The 20,333-nt window shown below is 30.8% G+C and overlaps 2 protein-coding genes across 16 annotated transcripts in view; both read right to left on the reverse strand.

Moving 5' to 3' along the window:
• LOC122502398 (CUGBP Elav-like family member 4) overlaps window positions 1-20,333 on the reverse strand; it is an 829,562-nt gene that overhangs the window by 337,702 nt on the left and 471,527 nt on the right. Inside the window, exon 1 of one of the 15 annotated variants that reach the window (XM_043612432.1) lies at window positions 13,176-13,384. The exons of the other annotated variants lie outside the window; for them this stretch is intronic. Within the exon in view, the coding sequence (XP_043468367.1) occupies window positions 13,176-13,242 (67 nt within the window). The 5' untranslated portion in view covers window positions 13,243-13,384. Of the gene's footprint in view, window positions 1-13,175; window positions 13,385-20,333 lie in introns of those variants that run through there. 15 annotated transcript variants of the gene reach the window in all.
• On the reverse strand, window positions 9,251-10,204 carry LOC122502404. The gene is made up of 3 exons (XM_043612436.1): window positions 10,063-10,204; window positions 9,880-9,992; window positions 9,251-9,484 (listed from the first exon to the last, which is right to left on the reverse strand). The coding sequence occupies exons 1-3, from the start codon at window positions 10,097-10,099 to the stop codon at window positions 9,263-9,265; spliced, it is 372 nt and encodes a 123-aa protein (XP_043468371.1). The 5' UTR covers window positions 10,100-10,204; the 3' UTR covers window positions 9,251-9,262.

The following is a 20,333-nucleotide window of genomic DNA, read 5'->3' on the forward strand; positions in this document are numbered from 1 at the left end:
TTTGCAATAAAATTGTTATAAATTTTTTTGAGATAATTATAAACAAATTTTAGCTTCATATTCCAAGAGATAAATTTTACGTCGGAAATGGTATTTTCTAAAATTTCTAACTAATTATTTCATACAAAGTAAGAGTCGTGAAATCATGGTACATTTTGCGTCCTGGTGAGCGTTAATGGGTTAATATAAGAATATAGAATATCTTTAATAATAATCAGAAAAATTATTTTAAAATTCTATAATTTACCTATGAGATTTTAATCTCTCTTCAGCCGTATTATTCAGTGTCCTTTTGCACTCATTACAAAGAGCACCTGCTCTCCCGTTTTCTAACTTGGTAGGAGTATAATTAAGTTTTTGAAAAAGGGGTTTATTAAGAGGCCTTCCACCTCGTTTCATCTTAAAAACAATAATTTCTAGGACTTATGGTTATGAATAATTAAAAGAATAATAATAGACAAGGCCAAGTGCCGGATTGTCGACAACCAGAAAAATTGAGGTTATGCTTACTTCTGACTGACGTCATGAAATGTAACATACGTAGGATAGCAAACCAAACGAGTTACATACATGCGTAACATACGTAACAAACCCGGGTAACATACATGAAGTATGTTACGTACCCATCCCTGGTCGTATTGACGATTCGATATTTTTAACATTCGACTAATTGATAAATCGACGTTTTGAACATTCGACGTATTGACAATTCGATGTTTTTAGCATTCGACTAAATGCCGATTCGATGTTTTTAGCATTCGACGTTTTGTCCATTCGATTACTTGGCATTCGACTATTTGATCATTGGACGACTTGGCGATTAGGGGATATGCATGCGTCTCGAATTTTAGGCAGACTGCAGGCTTTACATAAGTGCCGCTAGAGCTCGCTGCCTCAAGCTCGCAGTTAACCTCAAAAGTCGGTTCTACAATGGACGCGTTCGTATGGGACGTGGACGTGCCGTGCTGACGTCACCTATGCTATTCAAATGGGTACGTCAGCACGTCGCGTCCACGTTCCATACAAACGCATGTATTGTAGAACCGACTAAAAAGGCGAGAATCTACTCCCGAAAGGTAAGCAGCAACTCTTTAGGGGCAGCTGCTCACCTTTCGGGAGTAGATGCTCGCTTTTTTGAGGTGAGCTGCGAGCCCTGTGCAAGGGGCACTAATTTCGGACATGAAAAGCCAGCAGCCTGACTAAAATTCTTTCAGTGTAGCAAGTTCCGATTCTGTAATTGAAACTAATTTTTTTAAACAGTTATATATATATATATATATATATATATATATATATATATATATATATATATATATATATATATCAAATCAACGTTATCAACGTTATCAAATTAACGAAATTCATAGTGGTAGCACAATTGAAGTGATACATTTCACATAAGAGACGCTTTTCGTCAGAAATAGTCAAATTTTTCTAAAAAAATTTTTTGCAAATTTTAAATTTAATGATGATTAGAGGAGAGTGGGGCTATTTGCATCACTTTTTTTAAAAAATTCAGTAACTTTTATAATATCAATTATTTCATAGGTTATATACGATAAATTGAAAAAGCAATCACTCATTTATGATTTAAAAAAAATATAAATATGTGACTGTCCACGAGAAATCAAGGCTTAGGTCCAAAAAATCAATTTTGATATTTTTATGGTAATCGACAGATTTTATGTTGCTTTTTCAAATGCAAGAGTCAAAAGTTAAAAATATCAATTACTTTTGACAATATATCGTTTTAAAGATGGGTATGTTAAGCGTAGTTAACCTCAATCGTTGACTCTCCACGATAAAACACGGCTTAGGTCGAAAAAATCAATTTGAGTTTTTTATGGTAATCGACAGATTTTATGTTGCTTTTTCAAATGCAAAAGCCAGAAGTTAAAAATATCAATTACTTTCGACAATATATCGTTTTAAAGATGGGTATGTCAAGCGTAGTTAACTTCAATCATAGTACTTCAATCGCTCGCCCTGTGAAATTCACGTTTGGGAGCTAAGCCTTGTTTTCTCGTGGACAGTCACATATATGTTTTGTTATAAAATGATTCAATCATGGCAACAACATTGAAAAAAGTCGCTATTGGTGCAACACGACTCACAGGTGGGGCGTCTTGCACCACACTTTTTATAATTAAAGAATTTACATCAAATCCACTATTAAATATTGTCAAGCACGTTTATTAATTTCAAAAAGGCAATAAATAAACAGTAGACTAACATTTTGTGTATTATAAAGTAATTTAATTAGAAAAAAAACATTTAGAAAATAAAGTTACCATAAAGGTTTAATAATAGTTCATTTTTTCTGATTTTTTCTAATTTTTATCTCAATTTCTTTTGGGCACCTTCTTGGAAGGTTTTTTCGATGTATGTCTAAGGTTAGGTGTTGTGTGTAACTAACACCATCTGTGATCAACACTCAAAAATCTCCAGAAATGTAAGAAATATCTCGTATGGTGCATCTTGCCCCGTGGTGCGACCAGCCCCACTCTCCCCTATTTTGTTAGAGACAAGTATTGTTACGTTAGTCCTACAATTATGCGAACCATAAATTTCACTATGAAGGTCACGTTTGATAAAGAAAATTTTTTTAAATTAAGCAAAATACAGAGAAAAGTTAGTTAAAATAAAAAAATGACATTTCTCCAACATCTACGTCGCACTAACGACAGGTCGTACTGAAAATGACATCCTCACCTAAAAAGTATTGCTTTACGTGCTTCCCACATAATATACTAATATGACTCTGTTTTAACAGTCAATGCATTGGTAAACTTGAGAAACATTGTTTTATGCCTATTTATTTACCATTTTAGAATTGTTCGAAGGTAAAACTTGGGCTAAAAGTTTGGCGGACACTCATGACATAATAAAACACTCATTACATTCGTTGGGAAAAAATATTCAACCCATTTCAATTAAATTGATACATTCATTCTTCAACAAAGTTTAGGATGATGAAAATTTTTTTTACATATTTGTGTGCATTTTCATTTTTATGCAAAGCAAGAATCTAAACTGAACTTTAAGGACACTAATACAGAAACAAAACAATTTTTAAATTGTAATGCAATTGACTTAAAACTTGTTACTCGGGGGTTTGTGGGGTAGTTGATTACGAATCTGAAGTCGGATTTTAAAAATTCAAAATAGTGGATCCAATATGGCGAAAGAATTTTGTAAAACTCGTGAAATTCAGTTGAAACTCGTTACTCGGGGGTTTTCAGGATCGCTGATTACAAATTTGAAGTTGGATTTCAAAATCGAAAATGGCGAAATCTGAGTAATGAGTTTCAACTGAATTCTATGAGTTTTTAAAAAACTCGTCCGCCATATTGGATAAGACATTTTGAATTTTCTAACTCCGACCCCCGAGAAACGATTTTCAACTGAATTCGACTGAATTTCATGAGTTCTACAAAATTCGTTCGCCATATTGGATCCGCCATTTTGAATTTTTAACATCCGACTTCAGATTCGAAATCAGCGAATCAAAAAACATCCGAGTAACAAGTTTTAAGTCATTTGCATTATAATTTGAAAAGTTTTTTGTACCTTCTCCACGCCCTTTTTTAAAAAATGGGACGCCTGACTAATCTCTAGAAATCATTTGTTGGAATTTTTAAATGATTAAATTTTGCAATTTCGCACAAATGAATATTCGTTCTTTTAAGAATTATGTCAAATGATAATTAGTGAAAATAAACATTTGAACAAATGAAGATTTGACGAAATGGAAATTCTGTCTTTTCAAAATTAGACTAAGTAGAAATAATGTAAAAGAAGAGTTCTTGTAAATAAAAATTCGTATAAATAAGAATTCATTTTAATGGAAAGTACCATTAATGGAAATTGTGTTAAATGATAATTCTCATAAATAAAAATTCGAGTATTTATAATTCTGTTAATGTAAATATTCGGGTTAATTTAAAATCGATTAAACAAAAATTCGAAAAAACTGAAATTCTGCTAAGAGAAAATTCTAATTAATAAAATTCAATAATTTAAAAATTTTAACTAATGATTTCTAGAGATTAGTCATGCGTCCCAAAAAAATACCCTTAGTATCAAAAGGCTAAACTGACCAAAACAACCCCCGTTTCGCCTGAAATCGACAAAAATATAATTCTTATTTATAAAAATGTACATCTCAATAATTTAGATCAAAATCTAAAATGGCCCAAATATAAACCTTAGGGGACCTCCTCCTTTGTGGGACACTTATGACATTTTGTTCGTTTTTGCTTATATCTATGAACAGGTTATATTTATAATTTTATATCGACAATTCTGGTCTCATTCGAAAGAGAATCCAAAACAATTATTAATTTCATTTTGATATTGAATATAAAATATTAATTTACCAATTTTAAGACGGGACACTCATGACAGTTATCTAATTACATTAAAATCTTTTTTTTCTGCCACGAAACTGTCACATTTGGAAACACGACATTTTTTTCAGTTGATTCGTCGTTATCTTCTGCTGCGGATTCGTCAGTAAAACAGTTTTTTTTGCTAACTGGATAAATCTTTGGGCACGCATAAATACAAAATTTTGCATTCAAAGTAAAACAATGTAAAAGTGAGGGACACGTCATTTTTATTTTTTTAAAAAGGGTAAACAATTAAATAAAGTTATCAGCAGTTAATTTTTCTTAAATATGGAAGTTATAATTCTCTGCAAAATTTTGTTTTACTTGTGATGAATTAAAATTACGGAAATACGTTCACTTGAAAAATAATAATTCATTCCTGGACATAGGACACTCATGACATTTTACCTGAATTTCGTTCTGATATTCTTATACATAGCATCTTAACATGCTTGTAAGTTAAAAAAATGTTAAAAGAGATTGCATTTCACGGCATTGAATAATAAATTTTACCAAAAACTATAACAAAAAGTTTTTATTGGCAAAGGACACGATTATGACAATTTAAATGAAATTACCCTTATACATATTTTTTGAAAAATTATAGTATATTGAATATGCACTACCGTCCAAAAATATCAGGACGATTACATTCGACTCTATGAAAAAACATGCCATCACTTTTTCAATCATATCTCGAAAATAAAAGAAGGTACAAAAAAAACTTAAATACGGTTAGAAAGCTGATTAAATTTTGCGTAAAATAAGCTGTTTTTGAAGTCATTGTGTTAATTATTTTTTAAGTTCTAGAGTGAGAAAGAAATAAAAAAAATTATCAAATTTTCTAATTTTTGTCTCTTGACTTCAACTTTTCAAAAATTTAGATAAAATTTTTCTAAAAACACAGAAATCTTCGTTAGAATTTCAGCTTTAAAATAAGCCTTCGAAAATTAAAAAAGGTTCATCCGTCTTCGATATATCATTAAAAATGTGAAGCCGTGTTTCGACCGATTGGTGCATTGAAATTCAACTGTGACGACTCGATTGTGGCTTTGCGCGGCAGCGAATAAGAGAGAAAACAGGAACGAATTCTTGCGGGGGTACGATGAACTTTTAAGTTTCTTTATATTACTCGTGAAACATCATTATTTATTATTCTCAAGCAAAAATGCGTCCCTGTTTTCTCTCATTCGCTGCTGCGCGAAGCCAGAATCGAGTCGTCACTGTTGAATTTCAATGCACCAATCGGTCGAAACACGGCTTCACATTTTTAATGATATATCGAAGAAGGATTAACCTTTTTAATTTTCAAAGGCTTATTTTAAAGCTGAAATTCTAACAAAGATTTCTGTGTTTTAAAAAAACATTTATCTAAATTTTTTTAGATTTTTGAAAAAGTTGAAGTCAAGAGACAAAAATGAGAAAATTTAATAATTTTTTTTATTTCTTTTTCAATCTACAACTCAAAAAATAATTATCGAAATGACTTTAAAGACGGCTTATTTTACGCAAAATTTAATCAGCTTTCTAACTGCATTTAATTCTTTCTTGTATCTCCTTTTATTTCCGAGATATGATTGAAAAAGTGGTGGCATGTTTTTTCATAGAATCGAATGTAATCGTCCTGATACTTTTGGACGGTAGTGTACTTAATAAATATTTAATATTTAAATTAGAAAAATTTTCTTAAGAATGTTTAGAAAAATAAAAGGAGTTTTTAAAAGTCTGCTGTCTAATGTTAAAACCTAGCAGACGTTTTGTGTTCGATACCTCAAGCAACTGTATTAGTGTATACAACTAGTATGCTGGTCATAGTGTCTAATGAAATGTACCGTGCACCAAAAGAGTTGGCTGTCCTGACCAACTCGATAGGTAGCAGACCTTTCGGGTTTGATACCTCAAGCAACTATATTAGAGTATACGACTAGTATGTTGGTTACAGTATCCAATGAAATGTATCGTGTAACAAATAAATAAGTTATTTTAACAATTTTTTATGGACAGTGCACCTTGACTATTTGGTGACTAGAATCATTTAATTTGTTAAATTTTCATATTAAAAAATTAGTTTTTAGGGTAAAAGATCATAAATATAAATAACTTCTGTATAAACATTTTATTCATTATTATTTTTTAATAACATATAAAACATACATGAATAGTAATAAAATTATTATTAATAACTTAAAACTAATAATTTAATAATTAATAATTTTCAAGATATATCGCAAAATTTACATTTATAATTTTTTTTTAATTATTAAAATCCTCAGTTTACTTCAAAGCTGACTTATTTACACAGCATATCTAAATGACGCATACACTTTGTCTAACAACCTCACATTTATGACAGGACGGAATGACATTAAATCCTCAATTAAAATAGTTTTTGAGCGTCCATTTAAAATGATTTCATAAGAGTGCAAAGTTTCGTTAAATCCTATAGTATAATATTCATTATATACAAAACACACATTCCCACTTTCGTTGGAAAAGATTCGGTCAATATCACCGAAAACGGGAAGACTGCTTTCCTCGTCAAAATTGATGGCTACACACATTCCTACTTGATAGCGAGTACCCTTAAATTTGACCCAAGGTACTTCCAAACACGCAGTCAAAAATGTATTTGTAAATTCAAGTTTTGTCAAGTCACAACTATCGTTTATTGCATTCATGTCCTCTACAATAGAAGAAGGTCCTAATTCCAATCTTTTTTCAAAACCCTTATTACTAGCAGACCTATAAGCTTGTTGGAGTTGTTCTTTCATGCATAAACTATATGCAATATTTTTTCGAGAAAAAGTGGCTACACTACGAGTTTTCATAACCCCATTTTTCGACTCAAATTTAAAGGCACTTAAATGGATAAGTGGACCACAACTTTTGATAACCCGCGCATAATGAACCATGTGATGATGTTTCGGTTTCAAAGTGTCATTAAACAACCTGCAATACATTTCGTGATGCTCTGAAACTAGGACAGTCAACAAGTCTGCACATTCTCTTTGAATTGCTGGAGCCATTACAATGTCAACAATCTTTCGAAGAGAAAGATAAAAATCCCAAACCTCATCGTCATGTGATACTAAATCTCCAACAAGTAGGGAAAAAGTATAGATAAAAGACATCATTTCAGAGGCTGACATTTTGAAAAATTTATTTTTAACTTCTGATTCTGAAATTAGAGGTGGGCGACAGGAAAATCCATGCTTTCTATAATCAAATGCAGATATTCTGTCATTTAAAACATGAAGAGGAATTGGGTTTACAGCTTTGTTTATCAAATGACCAACGATATGTTCCATATCGTAAGCAAAAGCTCCCTCTGGACCATCATGCATAATATCAGCAATACAATTATCATAGACGTTAAAATCATCAACTTCATTACAAATACTATTATCGACAATTCCAGTTTTTTCTTTACCTAAAAGGACATCTTGTTCATAATTTTCAACAGATCTTAAATTTTCTTTTCTTTCAAAACAATCGGTATGAGTTGAAATCTTGAGCGTTTTGCACCAACGACAATAAAAATGGGAATTGAAACTTGGAATATAACCTAGAATTCCGTTTAAGCCTTCATTGTCCCCTAAAATTCCACCTAGTGCAAAATAAATTCTTTTTTCCCCATCTTTTGTTTTTATGACAATTCCATATTTCTGAAGATAATTTATATAATCAATGATAATACGAAATATCATAGAATTGCCAAAATTTTTCCTGTCAGATGCATGGCATACAAGAGCGACAAAAATATTTTCTAACATAGATTGATATTCAGGGGGAAGACAAGGTACAACAAAATATGTACCACCAAGTTTTTGAATAACTTTGTGAGACCCTAGAGGATTATTGACTTCAAACTCATAAAAAAAACAAGAATTGGAAAAACTATTTTATCTGGATAAAACAGTTTTTTAGACTGCCAGTAATCACCCTGAATAAAATTAGAAATTACCTCCTTTTCATTTTCAAGTTTTTCTACATTATCCATAACTGTTTCAAAAACATTGTCTAGACTAAAAAAACCACGCAAAGTTTCTTTAAGACTAATGTATTGAGCAGTGAGTGGAATAATTTCTTTAACAAGTCTACCATCTTTTCTCACATGTTGGACACTATCACCAACTATGATAGTTTCTGGATGAATAAGATGTCCATTTTCAGAAAACAATTTCATACGCCTATATTCAGTACTCATAGATTCAAAAGGTTGTAAAACAGCTTTTCTAAAAGAATCTACTTGATAAGAAAAGTCTATTTTTTTCTTGGTCATCGCAATTACGTATGATTGCCGGTTTAATAAGTGTCAATACATGATCGACAAAATCTTTTGTTTCATCTACAATAATTTGGACATGATTACGCGGTAAATTTGGAGCAGCATACAATTTACTAACTAATACTAAGAGCGATGATTGTAATATATCACTAACATTTTTAGGCGTTAAAGGAGTAATTTTTACTTCAGAATCTGATATTTCCCTGTTAAGAGTAAAATTATCTAAATTTTCAATATCTTTGCTATCTGAAGGCACACTAATTTCATCCATGCCACAAGAAACCTCAGAATCACGATTATATGCAAAGCAATTGTGAAAATTTACGAGATGTTTTTTAAAAGACTTCCAATTGCAAAAGTCCCTGTAGCAGTTGGGTTCTTGACATTTATATGAAGTGAGCACTTCATGCAGATGATTAATTTTTAAATGCAGATTTAAGGAATGTATGGATAAAACCTTTGCACGACATACTGGGCAGTGAGGCATTTTGAAAGCTTATACAATTCTAAGTTAAAGCTTCTAGATCCTTATATTCTTTGATCATCATCTCAACCGAAGGTATTTGAGCATCCCACTTGGTTGTTATGCCATAAACAGCTTTTTGCAGAAAAAACCACGGATTCGCACTCTGATGTGGGTAATACGCATGGAGGGCGTGATATGCTTTAAAGCATACATCACATAAGAATCTGTGATGCTCTGAAAATCTGGTCCAACAACAATTGGGAATGGCTGCAAGGTCCTCTTAACGGAATTTAATTTATCCTTTAAACGCTGGACAGCTACCTCTATTCCATTTGTATCCTAGAAAGAAGTAACAGAGAATAAAACTACATCCTTTGGTCAAAAATGTATCTAAGTTCAGAAAAAAAAAATTTTTTGTTAAAAAAGTCTAGTTTCGAATGTTTTAAATCAATTAAAAAAAAACATTAAGTGACATTTTTTTTCGATCGAACCACTCATCCTTTGGTTCAAAATTTTTCTAAGTCCAAAAAAAAATTTTTTTTTTTAAAAGTTTAGTTTAGAATGTTTTAAATGACATTTTAGAACAATTGAAATAAACATTTGTTAGAAAATTTTTCTAAGTTCCTAATAGAGGTCAATTTTGATTGGTTTAAATTTTACTGGTAATATTTCATTATTTAATATGGAAGATTGAAGTTACTAAAAAAAGAAAATGAAATATAGAAATATCTTACATTTACGTGTAAAAGAAAGCCACTCAAGATATTGACTGCAGATGTTTTCCATTTTCCAACATGAATAGGTCCAAATAATTTTTGGATGAGAAGCAAGGTTTCGACTGTATCTTCTGTAAAAAATCACTAATCAAAATTTGCTACAAAAATTTAAGCAATAGAAATCTTAAAAGTTTTACTTACGAATTGTATCCTTAAAAATTGGCTCGACATTAGACATAGATTTTATTCTTACTGCTATTTCGGCCCAGTTTTCGATCAACTTCAAATTACTTTCGGCATGTAAGAAATTGAAGTCTATTTGCAACTGGAAAATATAAGAAAAATTTAAACACTAGATTTTAAAATATTTTATAAAATAATATTTCTATTTTTAGAAAAATGTGAGCACACAAAAAATTTACAAGCGCATATCCTTTAGGCTGCCTCAATGCTTTATACTCATTAAAATACTTCGTTAAATTGTCCAATATCTTACGACTTCCCGTTTTCATGTTTTCAGAAACTCTTAATGACTGAAGACGAATACGAGAAGTATTCTTCGACCTTTCCGTGACTTCAGTTTCCGGCTCAAAAACATCTTCGTAGCCACGCTAAATCTCCAGTCACTGTTGCATTAAATTCTGAAAAATGGTTAATTTAAATAAGTGAAGTTTAAAGGGCACATAAATTCAAAGAACATTTAAAAAACCGTAATACTGACCCTCAATTTGTACGTTATCTTCGACAACATTCTCTGTTTCCTTTTTCCTCAGTCCTGCAAGTCTTAATTCCCTTATGGTACTTGTGTATTTGTCATAAATTTTTCCCTTTGGTTGTTTAGCACCTTCTATGGAACTTTTGGGTATTCGCGGTACGTAATAAGTAGACTGTAAAAAATAATTTAAATGTTTAATAATAAATATTTATAAATTTAAACTTACAGTAAAATAAGTAGAATACACACTACTTACCACGACTTCTTTTGAAAAATTTGAACTATCTCGCTTCTTAGTTCCATAAACCTATTTGCTTTGATTCTATATATTCAATTAAAAAAAGGATGTTAGAATTGTTTTCCGAAATATTTAAAATAAATATTATATAATAATATATACACTTACACTTTATCTGGATCTTGGTCGACATTGAGTTCACAATCAACAATATACTGAGCGAGAGATTGGATCGCACAGTTTCATTAAAATGTCCTCTTTCATACAAGCCAATGAATTTTTTTCCTTTGCAGCTAGCTTGCAAGTACTCATATACTGACTGTAAAATTCAAATGCATTATGTTTGACGCATAATAATATAAAGAGGTGAAATTGTAAAAAAATAAAAACCACTCCACTGTAGAATTATATGCAGAAACTAACATTTGGCACATCAGAATAATTGATCTGATTCCTGAATTTTTTCAGAGGTGGTTCTACATTGTTATTTCTTTCTGAAAACAGATTTTTGTTTCTTTGGTGATCTCCCGATTCAGAAACATTTTCGGCTACCACTGCATTTTCTTGATTCAGAGGTGTTTCTTCATTGTTGCTACTATTTTCATGAGTCAAACCTTCAGTTATTAAATTAGCAGCCCTTTTCATGTGCATTCGATTTTGAATTTCATTTTCATGTACAGTTTCATCATCATCAGTTAAAGCACTCTAAAGGTAGATAGTCGCAAAATAAATAATTATTTATTATTGCTCTTCTAATATGAATCAGTAAAATTCTACTGAAGATCAGGGAAATTTTACTGAGAATGATTGACATATTCTCACGATTTCAATTAGTGAAATTTCACTGTAAATCTATTAAAAACGATTAAAAAATCAGTCATTCTTCACTGATTAGCCAATTAAAAAATAATTAAATATTTTAGTAAAGCATATTAAAAATTTCAATTATTTTTTAATTGACCAATCAGTGAAAAATGATTGATGTTTCAATCATTTTTAACTAATTTTCAGTGAAATTTCACTGTTTGAAATGATAAGAATGGAGTCACTGATTCTTAGTGAAATTTTACTGATTCAGTTTTATAGAGTAAAGTATACATGAATCTTGTAATTGTAATTTTTTAATTGCCCAATCAGTGAAAAATAATTGATGTTTCAATCATTTTTAACTAATTTTCAGTGAAATTTCACTGTTTGAAATGATAAGAATAGAGTCACTGATTCTTAGTAAAATTTCACTGATTCAGTTTTATAGAGTAAAGTATACATGAATCTTGAATCTGATTTTAAATAATACAAAAATAAAATTACATTTCTATTGTTATAAATAAAAAAAATTATTTTCAAATATTATTTTTTTAAATTGTTGGGACAAACAACTGAAAATCATCTGAAAGTGGTATAAAATGAAATATGCCTGAAACCACATACAGCAATGGTTTGATCATGTTTTATTAAAAAATTATTAATTTTTAAAAACAATCAATTTATTTAATAATGATTTTTTTAACTTGTAGAAAAGATTCCATTTTTTTTTAAATATAATATAATTAAAATAAATAAATAAATTTTATTACACCGCGCTTCTTAAATAATTCAAGTGAGAATCCAGGGCATTTATAAATTTTTTTTGCAACCCGAACTGGATGTTTCGTTTTTCTAAATCTTCTTTTTCGAGACTAATCAGGGTTTCATAATCGATAAATTCATCTGAAAAAAATTGTTTTTGATTTACAAAAATATTTTCAATTATTTCTCTCTCTCTCTCTCTCTCTCTCTCTCTCTCTCTCTCGCAGTCAAAAACTCTTCCTAATTAGAAGAATATTAAACTTTATATTAAAAATTGTTATTTTTGGGGTTTAGAATGTTTTTAACGTCATTTTAAATCACTTGAAATAAACATTAAGTGATACTTTTTTCTGGTCGAACCACTCCCCCTTTGACCAAAAATTTTTCTAAGTCCAGAAAAAACATTTTTTTTTGTTACAAAAGTCTAGTTTTGAATGTTTTTAACGTCATTTTAAATCACTTCAGATTTTTGTATTAAACATAAGATTCGCTCCATTTTACTTCGGTTTTATGTGGTCGCCGCTTGTCTATAAGGTGTCTTTCTAAGTAGGCGTGAAATCGCCAATGGGGACCGTAAGCCACAATGGCGACAAAGGCCGACAAAGACGCTTTCACGCCGAAACAAGATAATGCTTTCTCACAGTGTAATAATGATACTTTCTTACATTGTATACTTTTCATTCTACGTTTTATTCTTTTACGAGTCAAACATGAAAGCTTTTTATTTTGCCAGTTAACTCACAAAATTAATAAATATAACAAATTCCAAGCGTAATGCGAAATGAAACTTACCTTCAAACTTTTTGATTAAGCAGAATAAATTAAATTCATTTAGAAAATGCTTTGCTGCCAGATCCATTTTTCACAGAATTAAAAATTCACTTTTCTTAATTAATGTTAAAAAATTTCAATTTTGAAAACCATTTTAAACTTATAAATAATAAAATTTTTTAGCTGCGACTTTAGAACAAACACTCAATGTCTCATAGACAACTGACGCAAAATGGCGTGGGCGTAGTAGAAGATGCTGTTGTCTATTCGCACAGGCCCAGGGTATCGATTTAGGCGCTTGCGCTGGGCCTCATTTCCGCAATACTAGATGCACGAAAATTGCATCTATGCGTCTGCGCTAAAAACCTTTTGCTGTTTCCACTTTCAAGTTACCTGTCCTTGCCAACTTGTTGGTTGTGCTGGCCACCTCGTTGGACCTTTTTCTAGTGTCACTTACAAGATTGTTGCCCTAGCCAACTCGTTGGTTCTAGTATCTAAACAATAGTTGCAGTATCAATTTTAAATAGAACCAATTAAAATAGATACTGCAACTATCTGCGTCAGTTATAACACATTTTTTATTGGACATTGCATCCAATTATATCTTATCCAAGAAAAAATGGTTGTCCCAACAAACCTTTTTTCTCAGTGTAAATATTTCTACCCGGTTTATATGGTTTTGTTCAGAAATTAATAGATTTGGCTCATTCTTTGATAGATGTTTTACACATGGATTGATTTTTACACGCAAAGTATGTATATGACAATTATTTAACCTTAGTTTTTTAAAAATCAAAATGGCGGATCCAATATAGCTGAAGAATTTTTTTTGGGGTCGCTAAATACGAATTTCACCTTAGTTTTCAAAAATTTAAAATAGCTGATTCAATATGGCTAACAATTTTTTTAAAAATTTATCAGATTTTGAATTTTTTTAAACTAAGGTGAAATTCGTATTCAACGACCCCAAAAAACCCCCGAGTATAACGTTTCAGGCGAATTGGATAAATTTAAAAAAAATTGACGCTATATTGGATCCGCCATCTTAAATTTTAAATATTTACGAGTTTTTTTGATTGCTTAATAATATATAATATTTTTTCAGTGTGTTAAAGTTGTCTTTTAATAGATTCTTCTGCTTATTTTTATTTATATCTTGTTTACAGTCAGTATTTTACGAAGAAGAAGAAACTTGACGTGATGTCGGAAAACTAAGTTTGGATTCGAATTCAGCGACCCAAAAAACATATAAAAAACATGGTGCGGTCAATAATTCCTTTAAAAAAATTTTGTGGTACTGTATAATCTAACCAGTGACTGCAAAAAACAACAGGTTACATCTTTAATCATTCGCTTGTCAGATTTTCTAGCTAGTTACTGGCCAGTAATTATAAAAACTTTCCAGTGTCTTATCAGTACTACCGTACTGACGAAGAAAGTTACTATCAACATTTTTAATTAAAAATAAGTTTTTATACCGTTGAATTCGTAATAAAAATTTTCATTTAACTATGCAATCCATAATCGATACCTAAAGAGTGTTCATTTTATCCAAAAAGAATGAAATTTTTTTAAAAATGTAATTTTTTCCAAAAAAGAAAAAAAGGAACTAATACAAATGCATTAGTATAAATATATAAATTATAGATCTCCGTTCGACTTAAAATGTAGATAGTGACTTTCTGTATCAGGACGTCAGAGAACCGAGGTAAATTTTATACCTGGTGCTCGTTTGTAAGATTAAGTTACATTCATATTTTACATTACAAGCTTATATCTGATTTTGTTACAGAAATGCCATTGAAGTAAGATTGTGAACTTGACTTTTTAAAAAATAAAAAAATTATTAATTTTAGTTTGTAAATAGCCAAGGTTGATATCTTAGCAACTTTATTACTAGAAATCCTCATCCAGAAACAACTTGATTTTAGGTAAATAAATATATATATATATTTAAATATATATCGAGTGATTATTTAGAAACGACATAGCCCAAGATGCAGAGAGAAATTAAGTGTTAATAACTGTCCTTACATTAACTAGGCGGACTCTGAGCGAAAAATCATGTTTATCTATTTTTCCACTCTTTTTTGTCCTTGGATAATTGACGGGGCGCACACGTAGTTGAGAGGGTGTGCCGGACTGGCTGCTTTATCTAGATTACGGCGCAAAACTACTTCCGCGCTGTATTTACCAGGCATTAAATTACACAAACGGCCACATTCGCGAAGGGTCGCGCGCAACCGGTTTACTTTCATCACATTCAATATTGATCACCCGTTCAGCATGTATGTGCTTTATTTATGCAGCGGAATATTGTTGTCGTCAGCTCCGGAAATCCTTCGTGAAAAAATCGAAAAATATCTCTTTTAAATTTGTAAACAAGCACTGCCACCAGTTACCTTATATTCCTGAAATTTTCTATCGATATAGGGAAAGTTCAGGGAATATAACCATAAATTTCTTAAAGTGTTTAAAAAATTTAAAAATCTATTTTTGTTTTATTATTTTTTATTCATAATGAAACATTTAACTTTAAAATAATAAAAAATATATTTAAAAAAAAAATCTTTAAATTTACATTTTTTTAAAAGTGCATTTGGCCTTACCTCCCAGAATGTCCTAGAACGATGGACAATACTTATAATTTTTGGCTTTTAGGTTTAACTTAATTTCTAACAGTTCAAATTTTTTTTATTCTCTTTTAGTAGCATTTTGAACCTTTACTGAACACTCTAAATCTAAATCAGTGAAATTTTTGCTAATTCAGATTTAGAGTGTATCATGGAATTCAGAGCAGTTTTCATGTAGCCAAAAATGTATTTTTTTAAATAACAACTTTTGTTTAGCTTAATATTTTTTAACAAATATAGCTAAGATTTTAGGTTAGACATATATCTAAAAGACTGGCCACCCTGGCGGATTAGAGTCACCTAATGTCTACCCAGCAGGTTACACATTTGTTAAAAGTTCATATTCAATTTTTTAAATGGTGAAAAAAACTTTTGTAGTTAATGATCTATATTCAAGAGTCGATTTATCTACTACCTACTTATGTTCATTTAAATCATAATTAATGTATTGTTAATAATAAAACTGCGGGCTGAAAACCATGTCAATTTAGCAATGCGCGATATCCGTAGCAGACTGGGATCTAATTCTGAACGGCAGAATAAATTTTTATACACAAAGTAAAAAAAATTGAAGAATATTCATTAATTAAAAGCAGTTGTTGAGGATCAAATATTCAGCTATTTTACAGTAATCAGTTGAAAGTCGACCCTTATATTATACACACACTTGTCGATTCGAATAAATTTAATACTATTGTTTATAATTTTACTTTCATTATTTAATCATCAGTTTATCAGGTTATGGGCCCAAACCCTCGTTTTTTAATTTGTTAAGTTTATCGAATTCCTGGAGTGATTTTTTTTTGAAAGGTTGGAAGTGTACGTGAAATGCACAGGATCGGTGAGGTTATGTTAACACGTGGTCGGCGCGTCGTAAAACAATTTTGGAAAGTTTGAATTTATTTTCTTGACTGATTAGTGTGTTGACTGTATATAAAAATCAGTTTAAAGGAACATCCAATTACGGGAATAAAACTCTCGGTCGAGAATTGGAATATTTGGAAATTCCAAATGCAGGTGATCCTGAAATCCAAAGGGTTATGGGATATAGTCTCACGAACCACATCAAGAACTCAGCAAAATGTTTCGGAGTGGGAAAAATTGGATACAACAGCTCAGGAAGTGTTAGTACTGAGGATGGAAAAAAATTAATAACGTATATTTTGTTCTGCACAAAGGCAGCTGATATGTGGGAAAAATTATAGAAAATCTACGAGCATGAATCGAAAGTGAGTGTACATTTGCTCCAGCAGAAATTCTACAAACTAGAATATACTAAAAGAGGCATTACAGCATTCATCTGTCGCGTGGAAGATATTCAAAACAAACTGAAATAAAGAAACAAATTTTGTAAAAGGATAATGAAAGGCCAAGTGTTTTCTGTGTAACAATGAAAGGCACTTGAAAAAAAATTGTCCAACAAAATTCAAAGAGAAAAGAACCTTTCATTTTCGTAAGAAGAAAGGTCACCTCATGAAAGACTGTTGGTTTAAGAAAAACAAGGACGGAAATAACAATCAATCAGAAGCAAATTAAGCTTTCGTAGGTGTAAGCAGTGTATTATCAAGTGCCGGTTGAGAAAATTTAAATGAACTAGCTCCAAAATGCGAAGACAAGTAGTGGTTGGATAGTGGGACAACCGAACACATGTGCTTCAAGAAAGAATATTTCCACGAGTTAAATTTAATTAAACCAAAAGAAAAACAAGTTAAAGTGGGTAATGGAAATCTTCTTGATATCAAAGGTGTTGGTAAAGTGTTAGTAGATTCCTGGAACGGGAGAGAATGGATCAGAATCGAATTAAATAATGTCCTTTTTGTGTCAGAAATGAATGTGAACCTTTTTTCTTTAAGTGCAGTAATCGATAAAGGTTTCGAAATATATTGTGATAAAATCGGTTGTAAAATTGTTAACGCAGATGGCAAAATGTCTGCCTTTGCTAAAAGAAGAGGCAAATTGTTTTAAATGTTCTTCAAGTTACTTGTAGTATCTTAGTGTAATGTGGCTGAAACATTGTCAGATTGGCATATGAAGTTTGCTCATGTCAATTATGATCAAGTGCGAAAGGTGTTAAGAGCCAAGCAAATCAAATTCGTTAATGAAGAGAACCCTATGCGTGTGTTTAGATTGTATAGCAGGTAAACAACAACGCTTACCATTATTTTCAAGTAAATCCATGTGGTTCATTCAAAGTTCGATCTGATATCGAATTCGGAACCAGTAACCTTGAGAACCTTAGAATACTTACCAATACTAAAATCGAATTAGATTTATTATTTTATTTTCGTGAGGCACGACTTTAAATAGGTTGTATATGTGCCATAAATTGTCAAGGGGTTAAAGAACAATATTTAAATTATATGCAATATCACATGAAACATTCGAATCATTCATAGTTAATACCAAAAACTTATGAAAAATTCGAATTAGGTTAAAAAATTATTAAAACTGATGTGTTGCACAATCAACCACTGACGCTTTGCGTAACTCTTTACATTCTACACTTTCAAAACAGTTAAGAGGGTCACCCCGTATGATGAGTTCAAAAAATCAATAACAACAAAATTTTTCACAAACCACATCTACAATATGCGTAGAATATGTGGGTAAAGAGAAATTTTGATATTTGACATCCTAAGAAAGTTACAGCACTGAGAATACAAGGAGTTGCCAAGCGAACAATGTATTACTTAAACTTTGACAGGCATTTTTCTCAAATCAGTGTTTTTCAAACTGGCGTCCATGATATCTCAAAAACGGCTAGACCAATATCGCACAAATTTATAGGGCGTGTTCAGCACATATGAGTTTTAAACGTCCCAGCCCAAAAAAAAGTCTTGGGATTGGCTTCATAGTTTGGGAAATTGTTATCCTATATGAAAGTAATAAATTCGCAAAATATTAGTTCTTTAAAAAAAATTGTAGAAAGAAGTGGGGGTTTAAGTTTTGACATTTTCAGTAACACTGCCATTTTCAAAACCATATAACTCTTATAATACTTTACCGATTTTAATTTTTCTTTAATGCATTTAAAGCATTTTTTATCTACTTCCTAAAAATTTTACAATAAAAAATTTTAAAAAACTTTTAACCCTCTTGTTTTAAAAAATAAAGTTTATTTTTTAAATTTGACCCAATTGGGTATTTTAAAAAAAAAATTTATTGTCATTGAAAAGCTGACATTTTTTTCGAAAAAAACATATATATGTCTCATAGTCGACTGGCCATAAGTTTAGAACATATTAAAAACAAACTAAGAAACCGACAGATTGGCTCAGTCGGATAAGTGCCTGGCGTTGGTGGTCGTTTAAGGACCAAGGGTATAAGTATCCTTGGTTCGCGCCCACTTGGCTTGGTATTTTTCCGGCACGTGAGACAATCTGAGCGGGAGGTTTGACGTCGAGGTATAATGATGTGCACCGTCGATTATTGTCCGGTACACACCATTAGAACTCGACTGTCGATAAACCGGTTGTACTCAGAGAGGTTTTCTACAGTTTCCCTCTTCTCTGGCGAGAAAACCCATTGACGGGTGGTCCAGGCGTAATGCGAGTACTCCTAATAAAGTCGGCTGTAGACGCAAAATTAGGTTAATATATAGAAAATTTCTAAAGTAGAATGGTTATGCTTAATCCAAAAAAGTATTTCTCGGGGACTCTTGTCGAAGTGCGTAAGGCCAATAGGGCAGGAGTATAAACAATAAAAAAAAAAAAAAAAAAAACAAACTAAGCGGCGCGCCCGCGTTCCTGTATGTCACGCTGGCGCTGCGCCGTTGAACGACACAAATATTACTGTTTCGTCTTCATCTGCTTCAGTAAAAGCTCTCTGCATTTTACAGGGTTGAGACTGTCATGAAAATAATGCCTGCATTACTGTTACTAAAAAAATTTTTAAATAATTAATTTTAAAAATAGAAGGGTAAAGCTTAAAAAATTTTTGACTGAACAATTTTGAATAAATAATAAAATTATAATTATAAAAAAAATTATTTTTAATAAATAAATTAAGTATGAAAAAGAAAGCTTAATGCTTAAAAATTAAATATTTTTGTGATTCAATCAAAATAAAGATTTATATATATGTAATTTTGAAAAGCCTGCGTTAGTATTATTATTAACTTGGGTTTAAATTTAAAAGAGTTCTTTTAAATTTAATTGACGAGGTAGTAAATCATTTTTTTCATTTTTTGCTTGATTTTTTTTTAGAAACTTGTGGAGTAATTTTTTAGGGGAGAGTGGGGCAAAGGCGCTAGGTTTACATTTATTGATGTATATTTTTTAAATTAAGCAATTAATTTATGCGGTCTTTGTTTTTCATTATTCTAAAACTAATCAACAAAGAATTCTAATAGTTGTTATTTAGTATATTATAATTATAAATACATTATTTAAGGGTTCATACCACTTTGTCATCTTCAAAAAAGCAAAAAAAAATTATTATGGATTTCGAAAGTAAAATATGTCAAAAATGTGGTGTAAAATTTTTAGAAAGATTCCAGCACTCAAAATATATTTTTTCAATACTATTTGAGCGCGTACACGGCTAT

This window comes from Leptopilina heterotoma, unplaced genomic scaffold (genome assembly GCF_015476425.1).
Source record: "Leptopilina heterotoma isolate Lh14 unplaced genomic scaffold, ASM1547642v1 Lhet_228, whole genome shotgun sequence".
NCBI lineage: Eukaryota > Metazoa > Arthropoda > Insecta > Hymenoptera > Figitidae > Leptopilina > Leptopilina heterotoma.

Excerpts from the sequence above, each read along its gene's own strand:
- LOC122502404 (XM_043612436.1), bottom strand. The coding sequence starts at position 10,099 with ATGTCTAATGTCGAGCCAATTTTTAAGGATACAATTC. Across the intron at positions 9,993-10,062 it reads AATTTTTAAGGATACAATTC|AAGATACAGTCGAAACCTTG; the intron begins GTAAGTAAAACT and ends GATTTTTTACAG. Across the intron at positions 9,485-9,879 it reads GCTTTCTTTTACACGTAAAT|GATACAAATGGAATAGAGGT; the intron begins GTAAGATATTTC and ends ACTTCTTTCTAG.